General features: G+C 47.9%; 1 protein-coding gene and 1 pseudogene across 3 annotated transcripts; one reads left to right on the top strand and one right to left on the bottom strand.

Annotated features, from left to right (window-relative positions):
- Positions 1-44: 44 nt before the first annotated feature.
- Positions 45-4,963, bottom strand: CTSF (cathepsin F). Of its 2 annotated transcripts, XM_079103219.1 has the most exons (14): positions 4,650-4,962; positions 4,349-4,447; positions 3,959-4,043; positions 3,805-3,866; positions 3,613-3,688; positions 2,907-3,020; positions 2,653-2,798; positions 2,469-2,565; positions 2,309-2,389; positions 1,437-1,556; positions 1,293-1,357; positions 1,103-1,193; positions 663-721; positions 45-587 (listed from the first exon to the last, which is right to left on the bottom strand). In XM_079103219.1, exons 1-14 carry the CDS (start codon positions 4,860-4,862, stop codon positions 513-515), a joined length of 1,383 nt encoding a protein of 460 aa, XP_078959345.1. In that variant the 5' UTR covers positions 4,863-4,962; the 3' UTR covers positions 45-512. The 2 variants fall into 2 exon arrangements, with proteins under 2 accessions (XP_078959345.1, XP_078959346.1); XM_079103220.1 differs by lacking the exon at positions 1,103-1,193 and having other exon boundaries at positions 4,650-4,963.
- LOC306639649 (large ribosomal subunit protein uL22-like) lies at positions 4,861-15,144 on the top strand (annotated as a pseudogene). Its single transcript has 3 exons — positions 4,861-5,029; positions 14,480-14,597; positions 14,750-15,144. The product of its transcript is annotated as a large ribosomal subunit protein uL22-like (transcript).
- Positions 15,145-21,304: the final 6,160 nt, after the last annotated feature.

The following is a 21,304-nucleotide window of genomic DNA, read 5'->3' as shown; positions in this document are numbered from 1 at the left end:
TCCCCCCACTCCTCCTTGCCCCAGGGACTGAGCACCCACAACACTGGGGACCAGGATACCTCTTTATTGCCGTTAGAGAAGGGGTGGGTTACAAGTTTCCTGGATGTGGAAGGGGACACTGTCCCCAAATCCAGGGGGACCAGAATATGCATAGCATCAGACAGAGGAAAACCAGGACAGGAAGCCAGAACCTGCTGAGGGCAGAGCTGGGCTTAAGAAGAGAATCTTTTCATCCTGTTCCTTACCCGAGCCCCTTGCTCCAGCTGCGGCTGCCATGAAAGCATCCTTCACTCCATCCTTCACTCCTAGCTGCCACATCCAACAAAATGCAACTGGGGGACTTCAAGGTGGGAGTGGGGCAAAGAGAAGTAGGGGCTCAGCCCCTTGCTCACCCTGAGGTACCCAGTTCCCGCCCCTCAGCCAACTGTGCCTCCTGGGGAGGAGCCTAGACGTGCAGGTCAGGCTGGGAAGGGTCACTCAGATCAGCACCAGGTCCTGCACCAGTGGACTCCTCAGTTCACCACCGCAGAGCTGGCCATGGTGTTCACACCACAGGCCCCGGACCCTCGATGCAAGTAATAGTAACCCTGGGGAGAGGAAGCTTGGTGAAGGCGCGTCAGCAGAATGGGCTGAAGAGTGAGGGCCACACAGGCAAGACTCACCTCCTCGCCCCAGTCAGTGCCCCAGCTGTTCTTGATGGCCCAGAAAGGAACCTGGGAGCCTGGAAGCAGTGCAGAGCACAGGGGTTAGGGGCTCCGTTCTCATCCGCGCCTGAAGCACTTTATGAGCTTCAAATACCTGCAGTGGGCCTACTGTGCATGAGGTACTAGGAAAAGAGCAAAAAGCAAGAAGTGCCAACCTACCACTCTCATGGGGACCTGGTGCAGCTCTGAGGCACAGGAGGGCACTTGCCACCTGTCTTTAACAAAACGTCATCCTCCCCAGCTTTCCCATCCACAGAGGGCACAGATGATCCCCCAAGGCTGGGGGTGACAGTGTTCCTAGGCATTCCCCTGATTTCCCTCTCAAGAGGCCTGGGATGCTGCCATCCCACCCTGGCCTGTGCCCTGGGGTGGATGGAGAGTCAGTCAGTGAAACTCACGGTTGCCATAGCCCACAAGCAGCACAGCATGATCGATGAGCCAAGGGCTGCAGAGGGGCCGGAGTGGGTGGGCGATCCCATGCCGGTAGAACTGGGGAGGGAGAATAAGGAGGAGGGGGGCCAGCTCTGAGGAGAAGGGAGGGAGAGGTAGGCAAGAGATGGAGCAAGGGCTGTGGGGGTAGGGCCTCACCTGCATGCCAAAGGCATTGATGGCTACAGAGATCGGGCCCCTCTTGGCCAGCCAGGCCGCCAGCTCTGGGAGGGGGAGGGGCAGTGTCAGTGGGTACCTGGGCCCTGCTCAGCAGGCCTGGCTTCACCCCTGCCCCTCACTCACTCTGCTCATTCTGGCTCAGCTCCACAGAGTCATTGATGTAGACCCTGGCCTTCTCTGCTGAGAATCTGCAGGTCTGCATGTGGCCCCGGTAGCTGTAGTCGTCCTCTGTCTCCAGCCCTCCTGGGGGTGACGGGGAGAGTGGACGCCACTTATGCTCAACCAGAAGCACGCTGAGCCCCTTACACACCAGGCCTTGCGTTCTCCACCCACCCTGGCCTACAGGCCCTCCCCTCTGAGGACTCTTCATGCTGACACCACCAGGAGGCGGGAGGACAGAGGAGCAGTCACCAGCAAGAAAGGTGGCAGAGATGGGACTCAACTCCCTGTTCTGTCTTCTGCTGATGGCTCATCTTGGCCCCCCTGGAACTCCTGATCCTGACTTGCCTTTCCTGCTCTGAGAGTCCCCTCTAACCTAGCCCAGGCATTGATGGCCCCTGCCAGGCTCCCAGACTAGTCTGTGTCCTGCCCTTTCTCTTTCTGGCACTGCAGCCCACTGCTGAACTGAACTGCCAACTTAGGTCCACACCTCTCCTCAGGCGTGAGGTGTCTTCACTTGGTTTAGTAGCCTTTTAGAAACACAGACCTCTTAGTGGCAAAACCATCAGGCCCCCTGCTTACCAAGTCCCATGACACACCCTTGCATATATTTCTCCACTTGACATTTAAGGCACTCCTACCAGGTGGGCCTAGTTCATTTCCCAGATGAGGCAACTGAGGCTCTGACAACTGCCCAAGGTCTTCCACCAATCAGGATCGGCATTAAGACTTGAACCTAGTTTTGCTCCCACACTCAGTCTCCCCAACTCATAAAGTGACTTCTTGTCAGGGCAGAAGTAGTGCCTCCTGCCCCTCCTGACCCCACTAATGCATACCCAAATTCTTTATGGCCTCGTAGGCATTGGAGGGCAAGCCACCCATGCACGCCTTGTCCACCTTGTCACAGTCCAAGAGCTCTAGGAGACAGAAGGCTGGTCCCGAGGAGCCCTCTGGAGGGGCTGGGCTGGGAACAGGGGGCTAGATTGGGATGCTCACCCTGCTCTGAGAGGGACAGCAGGGTCCCCTGGTTCAGGAACCACTGGCCCTCCACATTGCCTGTGACCGAGAAGGCCCAGCAAGAGCCACACATGCCCTGTAAAAGATGGGCAGTGTCAGCACCAGGTCCCTTCCCCAGCCTCCATGCCAGTGCACATCTCACCCTCACTTCCAGGGCTCTAACCTGGTCTTTGACTTTGGTGACAGCTCCCTTCATCCTCCAGTCCCACTCAGGTGGGGCGGGGTCACTCACGGTCTTGGTTAATTGCATCTTCTTGACAGACTCCTCTTTTAAGAGGGGATTCAGGTAGATGGTGTTGAACTCCTCCTCTGTAAGCACCGCATGGAGGGAAAAAATATCAGAAATGGGCTCTGACCAGAAGCCTCGGGGACAGGCCCTCTCCCATGTTCTATGAGGGTCCTGGCTATCACCCCTACCTGTGAGGTCACTGAACTTGGTGACCCCATATTGAGCTGTGCCGCGGTCCAGGGCCTGGATCTTCTGTGCTCGTACCATGTTTCTGACAAAGATAGACATTCGCCACTTGGCTTCTGAGGACCAAAGAGCAGGCGAGGAGGGGCTCAGAACCCAGGCAGATCATAAAAGGAAGGGCACATGTGGCTAATGAGCAGGGGTTTCCCAGGGGAGAAGGCAGTCTCTGAATCGGGCCTGAAGCTCTTCTGAAGGACAGAACCCTGTGGCAGGTGGGACTGGTGGAGCCACACCTATCAGCAATGGAGTGAGAGGTGTGATCAACTTTCAGGTCAAACTGGAGTGCTGACCTCCCAGGTGTGAGGCAGTAACTGAAATGGGGTCTCAAGAGCATCACTCAGGGGAGGCCATAGGAAAGGCTCTGGTGCACCCAGCAGAGAAAATCTAGCTTCTACCCCGTCTTATCTTTTCCAGAGAGAAAGAGGCCCATGGTTTCAGACCAGGAAAATAAGATGAGAAAATAATTCCTTGGGGTGACTGCCCAGTCCTGGAAGGCTGAACTAGAATTCAAGGACTAAGGAGTCCTTAAGAAATGTATAGCTTCCTGTGTCCCCCTCCCCAACGTTAAGGCGCAATGTTGGGGGAAGGCCCTGATCTGACAGAGACAGGCATAACCAATCAGATCAGGGGTCTGGGAGGCTAGGACCTCACCCTCCTTGGTTTCATAAGTCCGGTTATAGGTGGCAACAAAGTCCTTGAAGATAGAAGTCATCTTCATGGAAAAGTCCTAGAAAGGCAGAAGGGTCTTTACAAGGACTTCAGCCTAACCCAAAAGCCCTACTCCAGGGTAAAGGGAGAAGGGGTGAAAGGCAGCAGCTGGTCTCCCAGATATGGGTTCCTCACCTGGGGTGGGAGGTCCTTGCTCAACAGTGGAAGGACAGAATCGAAAGTCTCACTTATGTCATCTGGATAGGGTTGGGACAGAGAGGAAATTAAGACTAAACCCTCAGTGAAGTCTGATGTGGACTATCCCAGCCTCCCTGAGCTATCTCAGCACCTGTAACCTTGGTATCCACTGGGCCACAGTCCCGACGCAGCAGCATGTGTCTTCCCAGCTCGTTCAGGATTTCAAAGCTGCAAAGCTGAAAGGAGAGGAAGAAGCCAGTCTGGGGTTGGGATGGGAACAAGATCTAGACAAGAGAAGCTGGAGGCTCCTCAAATGAAGACTACCCCCAAGGCAATCATCCCTGCAGTGCAAGGTGAGGCACAGCTAGCACCCTAATACCACTCTTTCCAAGCATCTTGGTCTCCAGTACTGGGGGCTTGGGAAGTAATTCAAATCAGGGTAGCTGCTGCCTCAGATCCTTGCTCTTGACCTGACCCATCCATCCCAAATGTTGCCTGACTGAGCCGGGGTGCGGGGAAGTGCAGGAGCTCCATCACTCACCAGGGTTTTCTTGGACACAGGGAGCTGACACACAGTGGGGTCGTTGCAGGGTGGCTCCTCCAGGGTGGCCTCCAGGGTGTACAGGGTACCCCCGCCCTCCTGGATGAAGGAGTGGATGAGGTGGGCATAACCACCCTTCTTGGTACCCTCTTTGGGTCCACGGCCCCACCCGTGCCACCCTGCCCGTTCCCGGTCCGTCTCCGTTCGTTTCTCCGCCGGAAGGGCCCCCGCCCCAAGTATAGGCCACAGTTCCCACATCCCGCGGACCAAGCCCGGCGCCCCGCTGCCCGCGCGTCCTCACCCGGCGGACGCGCCCGCGGACGGCCGCCAGCACCGCCCGCGACCCCGCAGCCCGGCCGCGGTTGTACATCCTGAGCGCGAAGCGGGCGGGCGCCAGCAGCTCGGGGGCCGGCGGCTCCCAGGCCTGCGCACCCGCCGCCCGCGGCTCGGCAGGGGCAGGAGCCGCGCCGGGAAGCAGCCACAGCAGCCACAGCAGCCGCAGCCAGGGCGCCATGGCGAGGGCGAAGCCGGCGGCACAGACGCACGGACGAGCAGACCAACCGACCCCGCCACTGACCCAAGGCCGGAGCCGCCGGCGCCCCTCCCCACCGCGCCGGCGGGCGGGGGGCCAATGGGCGCGGGCCCCGGGCGCCTGCGCGCTCGCTTATTTACGGGAGGCACGTGGGCGAGCAGGGTTGGCGGGGGTGGAAGGGGCGAGGACGCTGGCCTGGGAGTAAAACCAACATTATTGCCCGCTTATTATATGTTGGGCGTTGTGTGTCCCCGCCCTTTAATCTTCTTAGCAATCCTGTGAAGTAGGCGCTATCCGCACTTTACAGGTGAGGACACAGAGACAGAGAAAAAGGGTTAGTCCGGTAGATCTGAAGTTGGCCCCGCAGCCTACGTTCGTGGCTTAATCGCCGCTTTGAGGCTTCTCTTCTCATCCGCGGAGTGGCCGGTGATGTCCCGGGTTCTGGCAGTGACTCGGGCTGTCTTAAAGATCAGACTCAGTCCTGTGAGCATTCTGCCACCACTAAAGCAATGTGTGTAGGGTAGGACCATTTCTACAAGCATTCAACTGCTGTGTCCGGGGACCACCAAGGGGAGTGTAAAAGCAGATAAGAAACAACAGGGGGGAAAGTCTATATACATAGGTTTTTGGGGGGAAATGAGCAAAAGGTTTATAATCAGAGATGTGTGCTATGGCAAGCCACAGAAGTCCCCCAAGAGAGACGGGTAAGGAAGGCTTTTATTATTAAAAGGGAGACATTCGCAAAGACAGGTTGGATTAAAAATCCATTGGTCTTGGTTTCTGGAGGCAGGATTGGCTTCGGCCCATTGGTGGGGAAGCTGTCACTGGGAGCTTCTTGTCTGAATTGGCGCGGTTAAAGATGCTAAACTTTGGTGCAGGAATCTGTGCATACGTGTGAGGCGTGCAGAGCAAAGGTTTTTTTTTTTTGTGTGTGTGTGTGTGTGTGTGTGTGTGTGGGTGTGGGTGTTTAAGTCCTAAAGGCAGGCGAAGCGTGAGCTCTCCCCTCTCCCACCCCTTTCATGCTTTCCTGGCTGTCCTGAATTTGCCTAAATCTGACATGAGCGATTTCATCTTAGGATCAGCAACTTTCACTAGAGAGCCATGCACAGATGCATTAGGCCTTAGTGCTCCGTTCTCAGAGCTCAGAGTCTAGTGGAGAGACAAAAGAGAAAAGGACATTTTCCTGCTAGATGTTCCCAGCTGGGGGAGAGGAAACAGGGAAGAGAGTTTAAGGGAAGTGGATAAATCCTAAAAGGGTGTGGGGAAGGCTGATATGAAGATCTCATCTGAACCTGACTTTTTACAGCAACAGAGGGTTAGAGAAACAACGTGACATCCAGCTGCTCAGAAATTAGTGCTGGAACCAGAGGGGAGCCAGCTCATACTCTTGGTTGTCAGCTGAGGAGGACCTGAGGGATCCCAGCAGATGCTGATCTCTGCCTGCTTGTGCCCTCCTCTTGGATAAGCTCTTTGGGACTCCCCTTGTCTCTTACAGGAAACATTCCCAGGTCCTAAAGGTAGCTTCTATTCCCAGCAGCAAGGTCCATTCTTGCCTCCACTCCAGCCTCAGTTCGTTTACACTTTGGGAGTGCAAACTCTTGGACCCCACACACTCACTCTTTCCTCAGCCCAACTCCCAGACACATTTTTTAAAATTATGTATTGACAAAACCCATGTGCAGTGGCACCTATCTTTCATCCAGCAATTCAGAAGGCTGAGGCAGGAAGATCCCTGGAGGCAACCTGGGCAACAGAGCAAGAACCCATCTCAAAAAACAAAAACATTATTTAGTGACAAATTATGGTTGTGTATATTTATAGGGTACAAAGTGATGTTGCGTTATGTGGAGTGATTAAATCAAGCTAACTAACCTATATATCATCTGAAATATTTGACATTGTTTTGTGATGAGAATATTTGAGATGTATTCTATTGATACCAAAATGTACAGTACTCAATTATTAGCTATATTCACCATGTTGTGGAATAGATCTCAAAAAAAGCAATCTTGTTCCTCTTGACTGAGGTGTTATACCTTTTAATTTTTCTTCTCCTCATTCCTCTTCCCCTAGCCTCTGCTAACCACCATGCTACCCTGCTCAAGTTCAGTTATTTTAGAGTCCACATTTATAAGTGAGAACATTAGGTATTTATCTCTCTGTTTCAGCTTGTTTCACAATATTTCCAATTATTATTTTCCATTTCCATCCAGGTTGCTGCAAATGACAGAATTTCTTCCTATTTAAGACTGAATAATATTCCACATTGTCTTTATTCCTTCATCCATTGATGGACAGTTAGATTGATTCTGTAACTTGGCTACTGTGACTCATGGTACAGTGAACACAGACATGCAGACATTTCAAAATCCTGATTTTGAATTTTTGGGTAAATACCCAGAAGTGGGATTGTAGAACACCAGATACCTTTTAGTTCTCAGTTTGGAAGTCACTTCCTCAGGAAGGTGTCAAGAGCGGTAACAGAGGATGGGAGAGCAGTTACTGAGATCAGGGGTCTCTGATGACCTCGTGACTGTGTTTCCCTCCTGGGAATGTTTCTGTGCAAGGGCACAGGATGCTTAGCTGCTGTAGCAATGCCCTGCATGAGGAGGTTCTGTGCAAGAGCCCTATCAGTTCTAACCTTGATCTCAGGCACACAGCTCCCAGGATGAAAGAAATTTTTATGCTAGACAACTACAGTGTTTCACCAGCTCCACAGCTCCGCAGCTTCTTGTCTGCCTGTTTTAACAATGGGCTTTCTTGAGAGCTACACAAAGCTCCTAACATTGCACTTTGCAACTGTGGATCGCAACCTTGAAAAAGCTACATAGGATGTCCTTGTTTCTGTAACTTTCCTGAATACAAAAAATAATGGTTGCATAGTCTTTAAACTGATAACAAGATATATATAAATAAAGGTTGCTGGCATAACTCTTTAGACCTGCATCTCCATCAGAGAGCAGGCTCCACCTGATCCCAGCTTAATCTTCAAGATCTGTGTCTGTGAATCTTTATTTTCCAATCCCCCTTCACCCCTCGAAGGACCCTAGAGATTGGTCATGCTGGTCTCAACAGGAAGGCACCTGCCATTGACTGTGCTCAGTGCCGTTGCACCATACCCCCAGATTCCCAGTCAACTTGAACTTCCTCTTATAGTGGACTGCAATTCCCGTTTCCTGGTAGTGGTACTGGTAGTGGTAGTGGTAGTGGTAGTGGTACTCCACTCCCAGGATGCTCTTTGGGCGGGGCCCTTGTTACTCACTGCTCTTTCCTCAGTACCTAGCACAACACCTGATACACTGAACACCTGCTTAATAAGTGTCAGATGAACTAAAGACTCCTTCAGCTTGCCCTGAAGGAATGTGATGTCACCCAACTATTGTTCAATGAGTAGCTTCACTTTCTAGAAGGATGAAGACTGTAATTATGGTCCATGCAATCCTGGCAAGAAAATGTAAGAAAAATGCCTGCTGTCAGCACCCCAGCCATGTACTCATAAGGCCATTTAAGCTACACTTGTACATACTTCATCTCCTGAAAGGTCTGAAGCTGAATAAATTAAAAGCCTTTATGGGAAACAATCATCTCCCCCTAGTCTGATGTCTGATACTGGAGTCACATGACAAGTATTGGGTGGAAAAGTGGCTCATTTTCTTCCCAGAGTGATGCATGAGAGTGTAATTATAATTAATGGAGTAGGAGGAGGAATATTTTTAAAGTCACACATATATTACCTCGGGCTATTCTCACAACCCTGCCAGACAGAAATTATACAAATTCAAAAGAGGAAACTGAAGCCCAGGGGCATGTCCATGTTTGGAGGCTGAGTTGAACAGAGGGGAGCAGCAGAGATGACAGAAGGAATGGACACTAAGGAGGGGGAAGATGAGCAATGTCATGGAAGCAGACAAGAGTGCGTTGCTAGAGAGAGGAAGTGCTGACAGTGATGAATGCCATCCAGAGGGCAGGTAAGATGAGGAGAGGAATTTGGACCACATGTGGGTCATTTGAAGACCTCATTAAGGGTGGTAGCCAGGCACAGTGGTGCACACCTATAATCCCTGCGACTCAGGAGGCTGAGGCAAGAGAATCAAAAGTTCAAGGACAACCTCAGCAACTTAGCAAGATTCTATCTCAAAATTAAAAAAATAAAAATAAAAGGTTGGGTCTGGAGTCTGGGGGTGTAGCTCAGTGATAGAGTACTTGCCTAGCATGTGCAAGACCCTGAGTTGGATCCCCAGTGCTGCAAAAAAAGGGGGGTGGGAGGGGTTTGCTGGGTATATAGTTCAGTGGTAAAGCACACCTGGGTTCAATCCCCAGTTTTTCAAGCTGGCCTCTGCAGACCCCCCAGGTACAGGCAGATGTGCCAGTGAATGCTGTTGGTAAACCGAGCATGCTCCTTCAAGCACACTCAAAGGACTATGTAAGTCAGTCACCCAGTCACCAAGGAGTAGCAGAGGGGAGTGGGAGGTAGTTGATAATGCATGGTCCTGGCTGCTGCTTCAGTCGGTCTAGGTAAGGACCTTGGAATATGCTAGTGAATCTTTATGTCTGAAAAGTATGCCCTTGCACATCAATTTTTATACAGGGATTGAGTGCCCAGCTGTCAGTAGAACATGAGAATCTTAACACAGGGGGGCAGTTTGTTATTAACTTATTTTCTACTAGAACACATCTCCAAAATATTTGGGGTAGTTTGCAAAACTTGGAGCACTTCTTTTAAGACCTGAAATTGCAATGAAATGGCAGTTGCTTGCTGCTCATCGCCAGGTCTCAGGGTAAGGGGTTGACTTCACCCTCCTTTGCCACGAGGGTTCAGAAAGGTTTTGCATCCTTTACATAGAGTCCAATGCTGCGAGTGAATGAAAATAGCTAGGGCCAGGCATAGTGACACCTTCATGTAATCTCAGTTACTCAGGAGGCTGAGGCAGCAGGATCGCAAGTTCAAGGCCAGTCTGGGCAACTTAGTGAGACCCTGTTCCTAAGTAAAATAATAAAAATGAAAAGGACTGGGGATGTAGCTCAGTGTTAAGGTGCCTCTGGGTTTAATACCTAGTACAGAAGAAAGGAAAGAAAAGAGGCAGGCTAGTGGGTGGCCCAGTACCCAGATGGTGGCCAGACGGAATTAACCTCTCCAGAACAAGAGGGGGTGAACTGCAGGGCTTCCATTTCTGGGAATGTTCACCTGATTCATGTGAGTAGCAGTTTACTATTGATGGTCTGAATCTGTTCCAGACCCATTTCTGTGTGGACTTCCTGTCCTTCAAGAAAGGTCAACCACTTACAAGAAATTTACCCAATAAGTTACCTACTTCAGGTTTCTAAGCCTTTGCTTCCCAGCATAACATAAATCTTTTTCTGGGATTAGGACACGGGTGGCAGTGAGGAGAGAGTCAAACAGGGCAAAATCACAGACTTTGGAGTCACATTGACCAACCTGGGTTCTAATTCTGGTTCTGCCACTTCGAGGTGGCTGTGTGACCATGAACAAGTTACTCTGCCTCTTTTGGCCTTTGTTTTGTTTTGCAGTGCTGGGGCTCCAACCAGGGCCTCACCCATGTGAAGCAATCCTCTCTTTGGGCCTTTTTGAAGAAATAGAAATAGGAAGAGGGTAGAAATGTACCTCATTTATCATGTCAGTTCTAGCCTTCTAGGGAAAAAAGCACTTGCAAACGAAGTCCTAAAAGGAAGCTGCAGAAGCCCAGGTCTTGGGAGGCCCACAAGAGGAGAGGGTCCAGAAGGCAGAACTTGGGCAGCGGCACTTTGACACACACTAGAGATCTTTTGTTTTGCAGTCCTGGGAGTCAAACCCAAGGCCTTGTGCATGCTAGGCAAGCACTCTACCACTGAGCCACATCCCCAGCCTCAAACTAGAGGTCATGAAGGAAGATTCCTGTCCCTGGAAATTGGATTTGGAAATGGGCATGGGTATTTTGGGTGATCACCTTGATCGGGCTCCGATCTTTAGTACATGGAGTCAGGGATGCTACACCATTTGGAACAGTCCCACATAACAGAATTATTCCATATGCTGCATGACCTTCTAATGCCCCATTGGTTGTTAACATAAATGGAAAACCTGTTTATAATTTTCTGAGCTGAAAACCCTTACTCTGTTATGTAAGTGAAAACATAATATTACGAACACAGTTTTAGTAAACTGAATTCTCCAGGAATGCTACTAAAATGTCATCCAAGGGCAGAATTTTCCCTGCATGAGTTCAGGTCTTTATGAACGGTTAGTCGCCATTTCAGAAGAATGTGTCTCTGATGGCACCGTGTCCCTATCAGCCTGGACTTAGAGCAATTCCTCTTTACAGTGACCACTTTGTTGTCTCCTAGTGTGATCCTGACTGAGCATGTGCATGCAGAAATGCAGATTTCTTTAGCATAAGTTCCTTTCATTTTTCTTTGATTTTTAAAATTATGAAGGATGATATCTATTAATTTGATTTCACTCATTTGACAAATATTGTCCACCTGCATCCTACCCATCAGGCACAGTCTGGATGTTCAGAATGTACACAGGGTAGTCCAAAGGGCATGTTGGATATGAAATAGTTGTGATCCACTGGCCCCACATGTGACCTGGGACACATCTCATCTCTCTGAGCCTCCGTTTCTTGTAGGGATTTGTGTAGATCACATGAGATCATTCAGATGCAGTGTATGCTCCCTCATTGGTCGCTGTCAACCCTGTTGCTGGGATAGCTGATTTCTTTATGGCACAGGTATAATAAGGCCTTTTATTTTTCTTAAATAGTTCTTGAAACACCATATCCTAGCTACTACACTTTTATTTTGAGGCTCCTCCTTTCCCTCTCACCTTTCAGTTTTCCAGAATTGGCAGTGATTTATTTGGTTTAACCTTTTCCCCTCCAGGCAGGGCAACTAGTCTGGGAAGCCACTGCTCTTATACTTCTCACTGACACGTGGGGGCGCTGTTGAGTTTGAGTTTGATCCTGCACCTCTTTGGAAGAGTTGTACTTGACTTCAGCTCCTAGATCTTAAGAGTAGCCAGAGGCACATGTCTTCATCCCAACCCTGCGTTCCGCACCACCATTGCTCCAGTCTTTCAATCCAGAGATCTGGAATTGTCCTTGACTCTCCCCCTACCTTCATGCCTCACATCTGGCTCATCTTCAAATGCTCAGAATCTCAGTATCTCCCCAATCCAAAATGCTTCTCTCCATTCCCAGGGCTTCTGCTCATGGCCAGGCTGATGCTGCTTGTCTGGCCACATCCTCTCCTGCCTCCAATAGTCTGTGCTCCACACAGCAGCTTGAGGTACCCCCAAAGGTAACCTGGCCCAGGAGTGGGCTGTGATGGCCAACCAGATGCCCGTGCAAGAGCTAGACAGTACATGCACTGGGAGCGCCACCTCAGCTGTCAGCCCAGGGGGGCTTGCCTTTGCGGGGGCTGAAGAGCTACACCCCCTCCCCCATCTAATGACAAATCTAAAGGGCCATCCCAGCTTCTGCCCAACTCCTTGCAGGGTCAGGGGATGTGTCCCTTGAGATTCCTTGACACCTCAACCCTGCCCCCCCCCCCCCCCTCCAGTCTTGCTTCCTTCTCTTCTCTTCCCCAGGTGTTGATCCTGAGTGCCCTCCCCAACAGACTCACCTGCTAATCTCCATCTCAGAGTCTGCTTCCTGGGGATCCCAATCCAGGCCAGATCACAGCCCTCCCTGCACTTAAAATAAAATGCACACTGGGTCACGCCCACCGTGGCTCGGAAGAGTGAACATGATCTGGGCCTTCCTGTCTGAACTCCCCTTGGGCTCCCCTCACTGGCCCTCTTGTTCCCCCGCCACAGTGACCCCCTTTCTGTCTACACACTAAGTGCCTTCCTGTCTCAGGGCATTTGCACTGCCTGTTTCCCAAAGAAATTTTCTCTGTAAGACTCAGAGTCCTTCTTAGCTGCCTTGCTCAGCCTGAATGTCTTAGGACACTTCTCCTAAAGAAGATCTTTCTCCCTAGCTCAGAACATTTTATACATTTCAGTACTTATCATACCCTGTACCTATTTTTTTCTTTTTTTTTTTAATTTTTAGTTGTTGATGGACACAATACCTTTATTTTATTTATTTATATGTAGTGCTGAGGATTGAACCCAGTCCCCACTCATGCGAGGCAAGTGCTCTACCACTGAGGCACAACCCCAGCCCCTTATTTTTTCTTATTTCCCACTATACTGTAAACTTCTGAGAACAGGGGTCCAGTTGTTGTTTTTTGGTTTGTTAGTTTGTTTGGGTTTTGGTGGTACCAGGATTGAACCCAGGTCTGCACCACTGATCTACATCCCCAGCCCTTCTTTTTTTTTTTTTTTTTTTTAATATTTTTAAAAATGTTGATAGACCTTTATTTTATTCATTTATTTTTATATGGTGCTGAGAATTGACCCCAGTGCCTCATGCATGCTAGGCAAGTCCTCTACCACTGAGCCTCTACCCCAGCACCCCCAGCCCTTTTTAAATTTTATTTTTGAGAAAAGGTCTTACTAAGTTGCTGAGGCTGTCCTTAAACTTGCCATCATTCCTGCCTCAGACTCCTGAGTAGCTGGGATTACCACTGTGCCTGACCTGATTCTCCTTTGTTACTATCCCCAATACGGGAACGTTGCCTGACCATCAGGACCGTTTTATCCATCAGATAGCACAACCTTTGGGCTTTCCAGAAGCTGTGAAAATATTGAATACTGTGGAAAAAATTCTGCTGACCTTAAAAAAATGACCAGGTGTGGTGGCACATGCCTATAATCCCAGTGACTCAGGAGCCTAAATCAGGAGGTCGAAATTTTAAAGCCAGCCTCAGCAACTTAGTGAGACCCTGTCAAACAAAAAGTTGCAAAGGGCTGGGGATGTGGCTCAGTGGTTAAGTGTCCCTGGGCTTAAAAAAAAAGTTTTAAACTGCTATGAATTCAATTAAATATCTCCCAAATAAATTAATTTTATTGATGTGATTATTAAATTTAATATTCATAAAGATTTTGCTACAACCAAAAAGGATTTTGCTACAACCAAAAATCAGAATTTTTTAATCCAAGATTATCTGGAGGATTCAAAATGATTGCTTTAAATATTTTAACAAGCTATGTGTGACAGCATACACCTGTAATCACAATTATTCTGGAGGCTGAGGTAAGGGGTCAAGGTTGGCCTGGGCAATTTAGTGAGACTGTACCTCAAAAGGAAAAAAAAAAAAAAAACTTTAATGTAGTTTTGAACTACATTCAAAAAAACTTTGAATGTAGTTCAGTGGTAGAGCACTTGCCCCCCCCCCCCAGTACCAAACACACACACACACACACACACACACACACAAACCATAGCAAATCACAATTTAAATGTTACCTGAAGTCAGATGATTTCTAAAACAAACAAAATTCCTTGCAAAAGAACTGTGTTCAGTATCTGCTCTGACTGAGGAGGTCCAGGGTCCTGCAGTGATCCTTGAAAATGGTTTGCCACTCTCTTGACCTGGAAAACCCTACAAATTATGTAAATGGAGAGGTTCACATTTTCATGCTCACTTTTTGCAGTGCTGAGGATTGAACCCAGGGCCTATGTGCTTACAAGGCAAGCACTCTTCCAACTGAGCTATCTCCCCACCCCTTCATGTTCACTTTAAGAATACCCATGATACTGAGCAGGCCATCAAGGGTATTCCTATTCAAAAAGTCACTAAATCTGAAAGATGTCACTTTAAAGAAGCAATGTGTTGGGCTGGGGTTGTGGCTCAGTGGTAGAGCACTTGGCTAGCAGGTGTGAGGCACTGGGTTTGATTCTCAGCACCACCTATAAATAAATAAAATAAAGGTCCATCAAGAACTAAAAAAAGGAAAACAAAAGAGAGAGAGAGAGAGAGAGAGAAGCAATGTGTGCCATTCCAGCATTACATTCATGGAGTTGGGAGTTGTGCCCAGGCCAAACAGTGGGGCTGGACCCAGGGTCAGTGGCCCCAAAATTTTTGCTGCACATGCTTAAAAATGCGGAGAGTAATGCTGAACTCAAGGGTTTAGATGTAGGTTCTCTGGTCATCGAACACCTCCAGGTAGACAAAGCACCCAAGATGCACCGTGGCACCTACAGAGCCCAGGGTTCCATTAACCCATGCCTGAGCTCCCCCTGAAACACTGAGGTGATTCTCACTGCAAAGGAACAAACTCTTCCTCAACCAGAAAAGAAGGTTCATGGAATAAAAAGATATGCCTGAAGAAACTAAAGAAACAAAAACATATGGCATGGGAATAAATTCAGCATAAAATAAATGCAAATAAAAGTTTTATAAAGTTCCTTGCAAAAATACTGCAGTTGAATCCCACAATCATGTAGAATTATTATGCACTAGTGAAAAGTTTTTAAAAAATATTGTAGTAACATGTTACTTAATGTGAGATGGAGGTGCCTTTGATCAGATATGATAAGATTGGAGTCGCCAAAAGTTTGGGAGACTAAGGCTAACAAAGTGAGACAACCAGCCCTCCCCCTCTGAAATGGGCAGGTATGCTCCAGGGACCTTAACTCCTGACTTGCTAGCTACTGAAAGCAGGCTATATGCTTTTCCCATTTAACTCATGGCTCGCTCCCCATTGAGAACATGATATGGGGCTGGGTGTAGCCCAATGATAGGGCACTTGCCTAGCATGCAGTTCAATCCCCAATACTAAAAAAAAAAAAAGAAGAAGAAGAATAAATAAGTATATATGCCCTTCCCTACCCTCTCTCACTCTCAAATCATCTTATTAGCTTTAGAAATCAGGTGCATCCTCAGAGCCAAAAGATCTTTCCATAACTCTCCAAGGACAAACAACATGAAGGATAACACTTGCAGAGGAACCAAAGCAGTAAATAATTCCTGGGACCCTCGGCTCACCACTCGAATGACAGGTATTTTCTTCCAGCACCTTGTGTTCTCCTAATGGCTCCTCATCCCAAGGCAAAGATAACATAGAGAGACGCAGTATTGGGCTCCAGACTGACCATCCCTTACTCAAGGCTGAAGTGCTTGCACAGGACCTGCAAAGAAAACACCTTAGAAAATGTGTCCAAAACCAATTAAAATTGCTAGACTCTAGCCCAACCCTGCAATCCTTACATAGAAGGAAAATCTAACTCTATTTTTTCCAGAGAGCTAGTTTGACACTCTCTCAGCCAATACTGTGTCTCCCTTTTGCTCAAACAAGAAGTCTCAGGGATCTTGTTCCTGTTGCAGCTGTACCTTTAACTGATTCTTCTGATGGAGAGCTTGTGAACCCACCCAGCAGGTAACAAAGGTTTAAAAATGGTCATGCCTGGCACTTAGTTGGCTTCCCTTATATTTGTTGGATGCATGGGTGGATGCATGGATGGAAGGATGCATGGATGGAAAGATGGATGGATGGATGGATGGATGGATGGATGGATGGATGGATGGATACCTGAATGGACAGATTCCTGGATGAAGAGGCAAGCAAGGGAGTGTGCAGATGAATAGATGGAATGGAGATTCTGGGCCCCAAGTCTTGAACCCATATTTCTTTCCTGGGGCTCTTGCTCAAGGTATGGTGGGTAGTTCTGGTTCACCTCCAGGTCTTCCTGCTGAAACATTAGGTCCTTACTCCCACCCCTAAAGGTCCCAGAGTCTCACACAAAAACTGAGCCACATCCCCACTGCTTTGCGTGCCAAGATCACAAAGATCTCAGGCCACAGCAGTTTAGGAGAAGGGTCTTGTTACATTCTAATCCCAGAATGACCTCTGACTTACCTCACCTTTGCATAACTCAGAGGAGTGATTTGAGAACAGCAGCAATAATAATGCGTGGCCAGGGTTTACATTGTGCTTAATGCTAAACTTTTCCCAGAAATTGTCTTTTAATTTTTTTTTTTTTTTTTTTTTTTTTTTGTGGTGCTGGGGATAAGCACTCTACCAACTGAGCTATATCCCCAGCCCAAAATTGTCTTTTAATTTAAAAGATCATCTGAGGTGATCTGAGGTCTTCAGGAGTAGAAATAGGCAGGACTGACCTCTTTCTCCCTCAGTGGAACCCCTTTTAAATCTCTGCCTTAGTCAGCTGGCAAGTTATCATTTGTGGGGTGGGGTAGGGTTGGTCAGATGAGGTATGACAATGTAAAACTTGAAACTAGACCCTAGTCTGGACCAGTACCACCGTTTGTGGGGCTGCAGTAGGGAGCACGTGTGGACGCCTCTGGTGCATGAGTCTCAGTTTGTCCAGAGAAACCCAACATCCTATAGCAGGAACCAGCCACAGGCCAGTTGGTGGGCCTCCAGAGGTGGGGAGGGGAGGGGCAGGGTAACATATGGGCCCTCCCTGGGCAGGGGGAATAGCCCATGGGTGGTGGTAGTCAGAGAGTCAGCAGCTGGCAAGGCCTCCTCACTTCCTCACCTGCTGGACACAAGCCCAGAGGCCCATTCCCCAGAGGCCAGATCTTGGTCCTTGGCAGGTGTCTCACTATAAATAAGTAGATCTCCAAAGTGAGCTGATCCTCTCCTTTCACCTGAGCTCCTTAGTCACCAAAGCTTACTTGGTGCCCTATAAGACTGAGAGATTAAGTAAATTGCCCAAGGTCCACAGCACATCTAACCCCAAAGGCCTGTGCCCTTTCCTCTACCCCATACCGTCCACACTTAAATCAGGCAAAGTCCCCGTTCTCAGCACCTGCCTCCTCAGTTATAGGACAGGGTTCATTGTCGTTAAGTAGCTTGTTGAGAAGAAAAAAGGAGTCCATGGCAGAAAAGTCCTAAGATCAGGGCCTAGCATGTTTTTGAAGAGTTTTCTTCAAAATACGAGCTGCTGCTGTTGTTGCAAAAGTTGCCAGAATCAAAATGGAGCTGCTAACAATAATAAATAAAACTGGAGTTTGGGGCTGAAGCTCAGTGGCAGAGTGCTTGCCTAGTACATGTGAGGCACTGGGTTCAATCCTCAGCACCACTTAAAAATAAATAAAATAAAGGTATCGTAGCTATCTACAACTAAAAAAAATTTTTTTAAAAAGCTGGGAAGTTGTGAAAGAGTGATCTCATGCATGCTGACCCAGTGACAAGAACTATTGCAAAAGATAGCCAGAATTCCCACCTTGCAAGGCCGCTGCAGGCTTACTTAGAAAATACTTCTGTGAGGACATTTGGCCAGCAATTGCCTGTCCAGTCTTGAACTGACCTTGTCTTGTTATTGATCCTTGTCACTAAAGATTATTGTTTCAAATATAACTCTTGTGCTGGACATGGTGGCACATGCCTGTAATCCCAGCTGCTCGGAAGGCTGAGGCAGGAGGATCACAAGTTCAAAGCCAGGCTCAGCAAAAGTGAGGTGCTAAGCAACTCAGTGAGACCCTGTCTCTAAATAAAACACAAAACAAGGCTGGGGATGTGGCTCAGTGGTTGAGTACCCCTGAGTTCAGTCCCCAGTACCATAAATAAATAAATAACTCATGTGATCCTTTCCGTTTTGTCAGTGGGTACAGGATCCTGATAGGCCAGGAGATATCAGTGTCAAAAAAGAACTTTTGTTGTCTTGTTCTCCCCACAACCAAGGGTAGCAGAAAAACACAGGCTCTTACCCAGTGTCTATCACTTATTTTTTTTTTTTCTAGTAACAGTTTTTTTATTATTGTACCAAGGATTGAACCAGTCCCCAGCCCTTATTTATATTTTATTTCGAGACAGGGTCTCACTGAGTTACTTAGGGCCTTACTAAATTGCTGAAACTGGCCTTGAACTCTTGATCCTCCTGCCTCAGCCTCCCAAGACACTGGGATTATAGGCATACATCACCGTGCCTGGCTGAATTGTCTGTTTTATTTGTAAGAGTAATGTATTCTAGATACAATCCCTTTATCAGATATATGATTCACAAATATATTCTCCCATTCTGTGATGTCTTTCACTTTCTAGATGGTGATATTCATGGAAGTACAAGTTTTAAAATTCGATCTACCACTGAAGTAAATCTGCTTCTCTGAGGATTCTTTATCTGTAAAGCAAGCAGTATCAGCATGGTACCTTGCAGGTATGGGCTAAAACTGTAATAGATGAGGCAGATGACACTCATATCCCAGGCCTGGTCTGGCTGGACGGAACCGTTCCCTGCTGAGGCTCTCAAAAGAGGAGGGGAGTATTGCGCCTGAGCTCAGAGTCCTGCGTGATCTCCAGGTCTCTCCATGCCTCTTTCCCTCTTACTTCCTCTTGTGGTCTCTATCTCAATTGCTCCTTGAGAGCACAGACTTGTTGGCTCTGCCAGTTGCTGTAGCGTCATTGCCTGGCACAGTGCCTGACCCATAGACAGCACCCATCCACTACATGCTCAATGGGGCTGAGGCCATAGCTCCGTGTAGGGCACTTTCCTAGAGTGCAACACATGTGCATGCACACACACATGGGATGAATGGATGAAAAGCAGATGGAATTCCTCACCCAAGGTTACACAAAGAATGAAAAAGCTGGGACTTTCAGCTTCCTGGCCAGGATGCACTTCCCTGATGCCTTACTTAGTGATATTAGGTGAACTTGGCATTTAGTGACTTAATGGCTTTTTTTTAAAGGGTAGCTTTGGTTAAAATGGTAAGCAAATCATTTTGATACATATTTTAGGCCCCAGATAGATACTTTTACTCTACCAGCAAGTGTCTGATAACTCCAGCTCAGCCTTCTGGAATCCAGACTCCACTGAGGTACCACCTCCTCCAGGAAGTGCTCCCTTACCACTCTTCCCTGACCCCCCAGGTCTCTCAAATGTCCCTTTAGTGGGCTCCCACTGTACCCCTCACTTAACATATTATTGAAATTATCTTCCTCACTAAACCTTAAACTCCTTGGTAACAAGGCTGGGGTCTGGTTTCCTCTGGTCTCCTCTCCCCTGTGCCCACACAGAGAAAATTGTCTGACTGTTACCCAGGAGTGGCTTGATGAATGTACTCTGAACCTGAAAGAATAATTATATGAGCCTCAAGTCTGACTTCATCCAGGTGCAGCACTAATGAAAAGAGAGAATTTGATCATATTCAGCTTCTTCTGGGGGCTTCAACTGAGATTACTTATTTTCCACATTCCATGCTAAAAATCATCACAAAGGTGAAGAGGGTGAACCTAGAGCTAGCATTTTGGGTCTGAATCTAGATTGCCACATTCCAAGTTATGTGACCTTGGGCAATTTACAGAACCACTGGGTGCCTTGGTTTCCTCATCTGGACTTTGAAATGTTAATAGTACTTATCTCCTGGTATTGTCATGATGATTAGATGAAGTCTCCTTTTCAAACCAGTTAATAAGTGGATTTATTTAAGGAAAATGACAGTACAAAGTAAAAGTGGCTCAAACACAGAAATTCCTGGGACCAAGAAGGGGGGGGTCTGTGAGCTTAGTGGTTTAGTGGAGCCAGTGACAGGTGGGCTCCATCCCACTCCCCATGAGTACCCACGTGGCCTTTGGCACTGAGCCTAACTCTATGTGTCTCTCTTCCCAGAACAACCAAGTCACCAAAAGGCAGTCTGCTCATCGAGCAGGCTGCCCTCTGTTTTCTAAGCTGTAGTTTTACTTCCGGCCTTGTCTTTGACACTTTTTAAGTTAATAAACTTTCCTAGTCTGCTGCCCTCCTCTCCTTTTTCCTGTCCTGGTCCCAGCACATCCCATACCCCTGCCACCACTTTCCCTTCTGCCTTTGCCATCATCTCTGCCCCTCCTCTACTTAAAAAAACAACAGGGGCTGAGGATGTAGCCCAGGGGTACAGTGTTTGCTTAGCAGGCCCTGGGTTCAATCCCCAGTTCTGGGGAAAAAAAAAAAAAACACTCACGAATAAGGTCCCCTAGTTATTTTATGGGATTTTCCGGGGCCACACTATTTTTATAACACTGCTAAGACACTACTTGCCGTTTTTCCAAAGTGTAGAGTACCTCCCAGAGGTTCCATGATGTGCGACACTGCAGCAGATGGCTTGCGGAAGTGGAGAATAGCTTGTCTTCTATTAAACCAGACATTAAAGAGATTTGCAAAAGTGTAAAATAACAAATCTTCTTATTCTTCATAAAAATACAATACTTCTGTAAACATGTAATGATGTAATGTGATTTGTGTTAAGTGGATATATATTTATCAATACATATATATATATATGGGCTGGGAATTGAACCCAGGGCCTCATATATACTAAACACACACTCTACTATTTAGCTATGCCCCCAGCCCAATAAATATATTTTAAATATGCAAAAAAATAAGCTGTCCCTTTAAAGTAGAAGATTTGGGGCTTTTAGAGATTTGGGTTCTACCTCTCGTAGGCTGTGAAAGAACTGTAGCACATCATCCCAGGACAGATTGGAAGTATTTATCTGATATCCAACAAGACATCGCAATCTTGCAACAGCTGCCAACTATTGGAGGAAGGAACACACCATCTTACAATGCCTCGGCTGCCTCAGAGCATACCTG

This window comes from Sciurus vulgaris (genome assembly GCF_902686455.1).
Source record: "Sciurus vulgaris genome assembly, chromosome: 11".
NCBI lineage: Eukaryota > Metazoa > Chordata > Mammalia > Rodentia > Sciuridae > Sciurus > Sciurus vulgaris.
The sequence above is the reverse complement of the archived record's forward strand: the minus strand, read 5'-3'. Positions and strand labels throughout refer to the sequence as shown.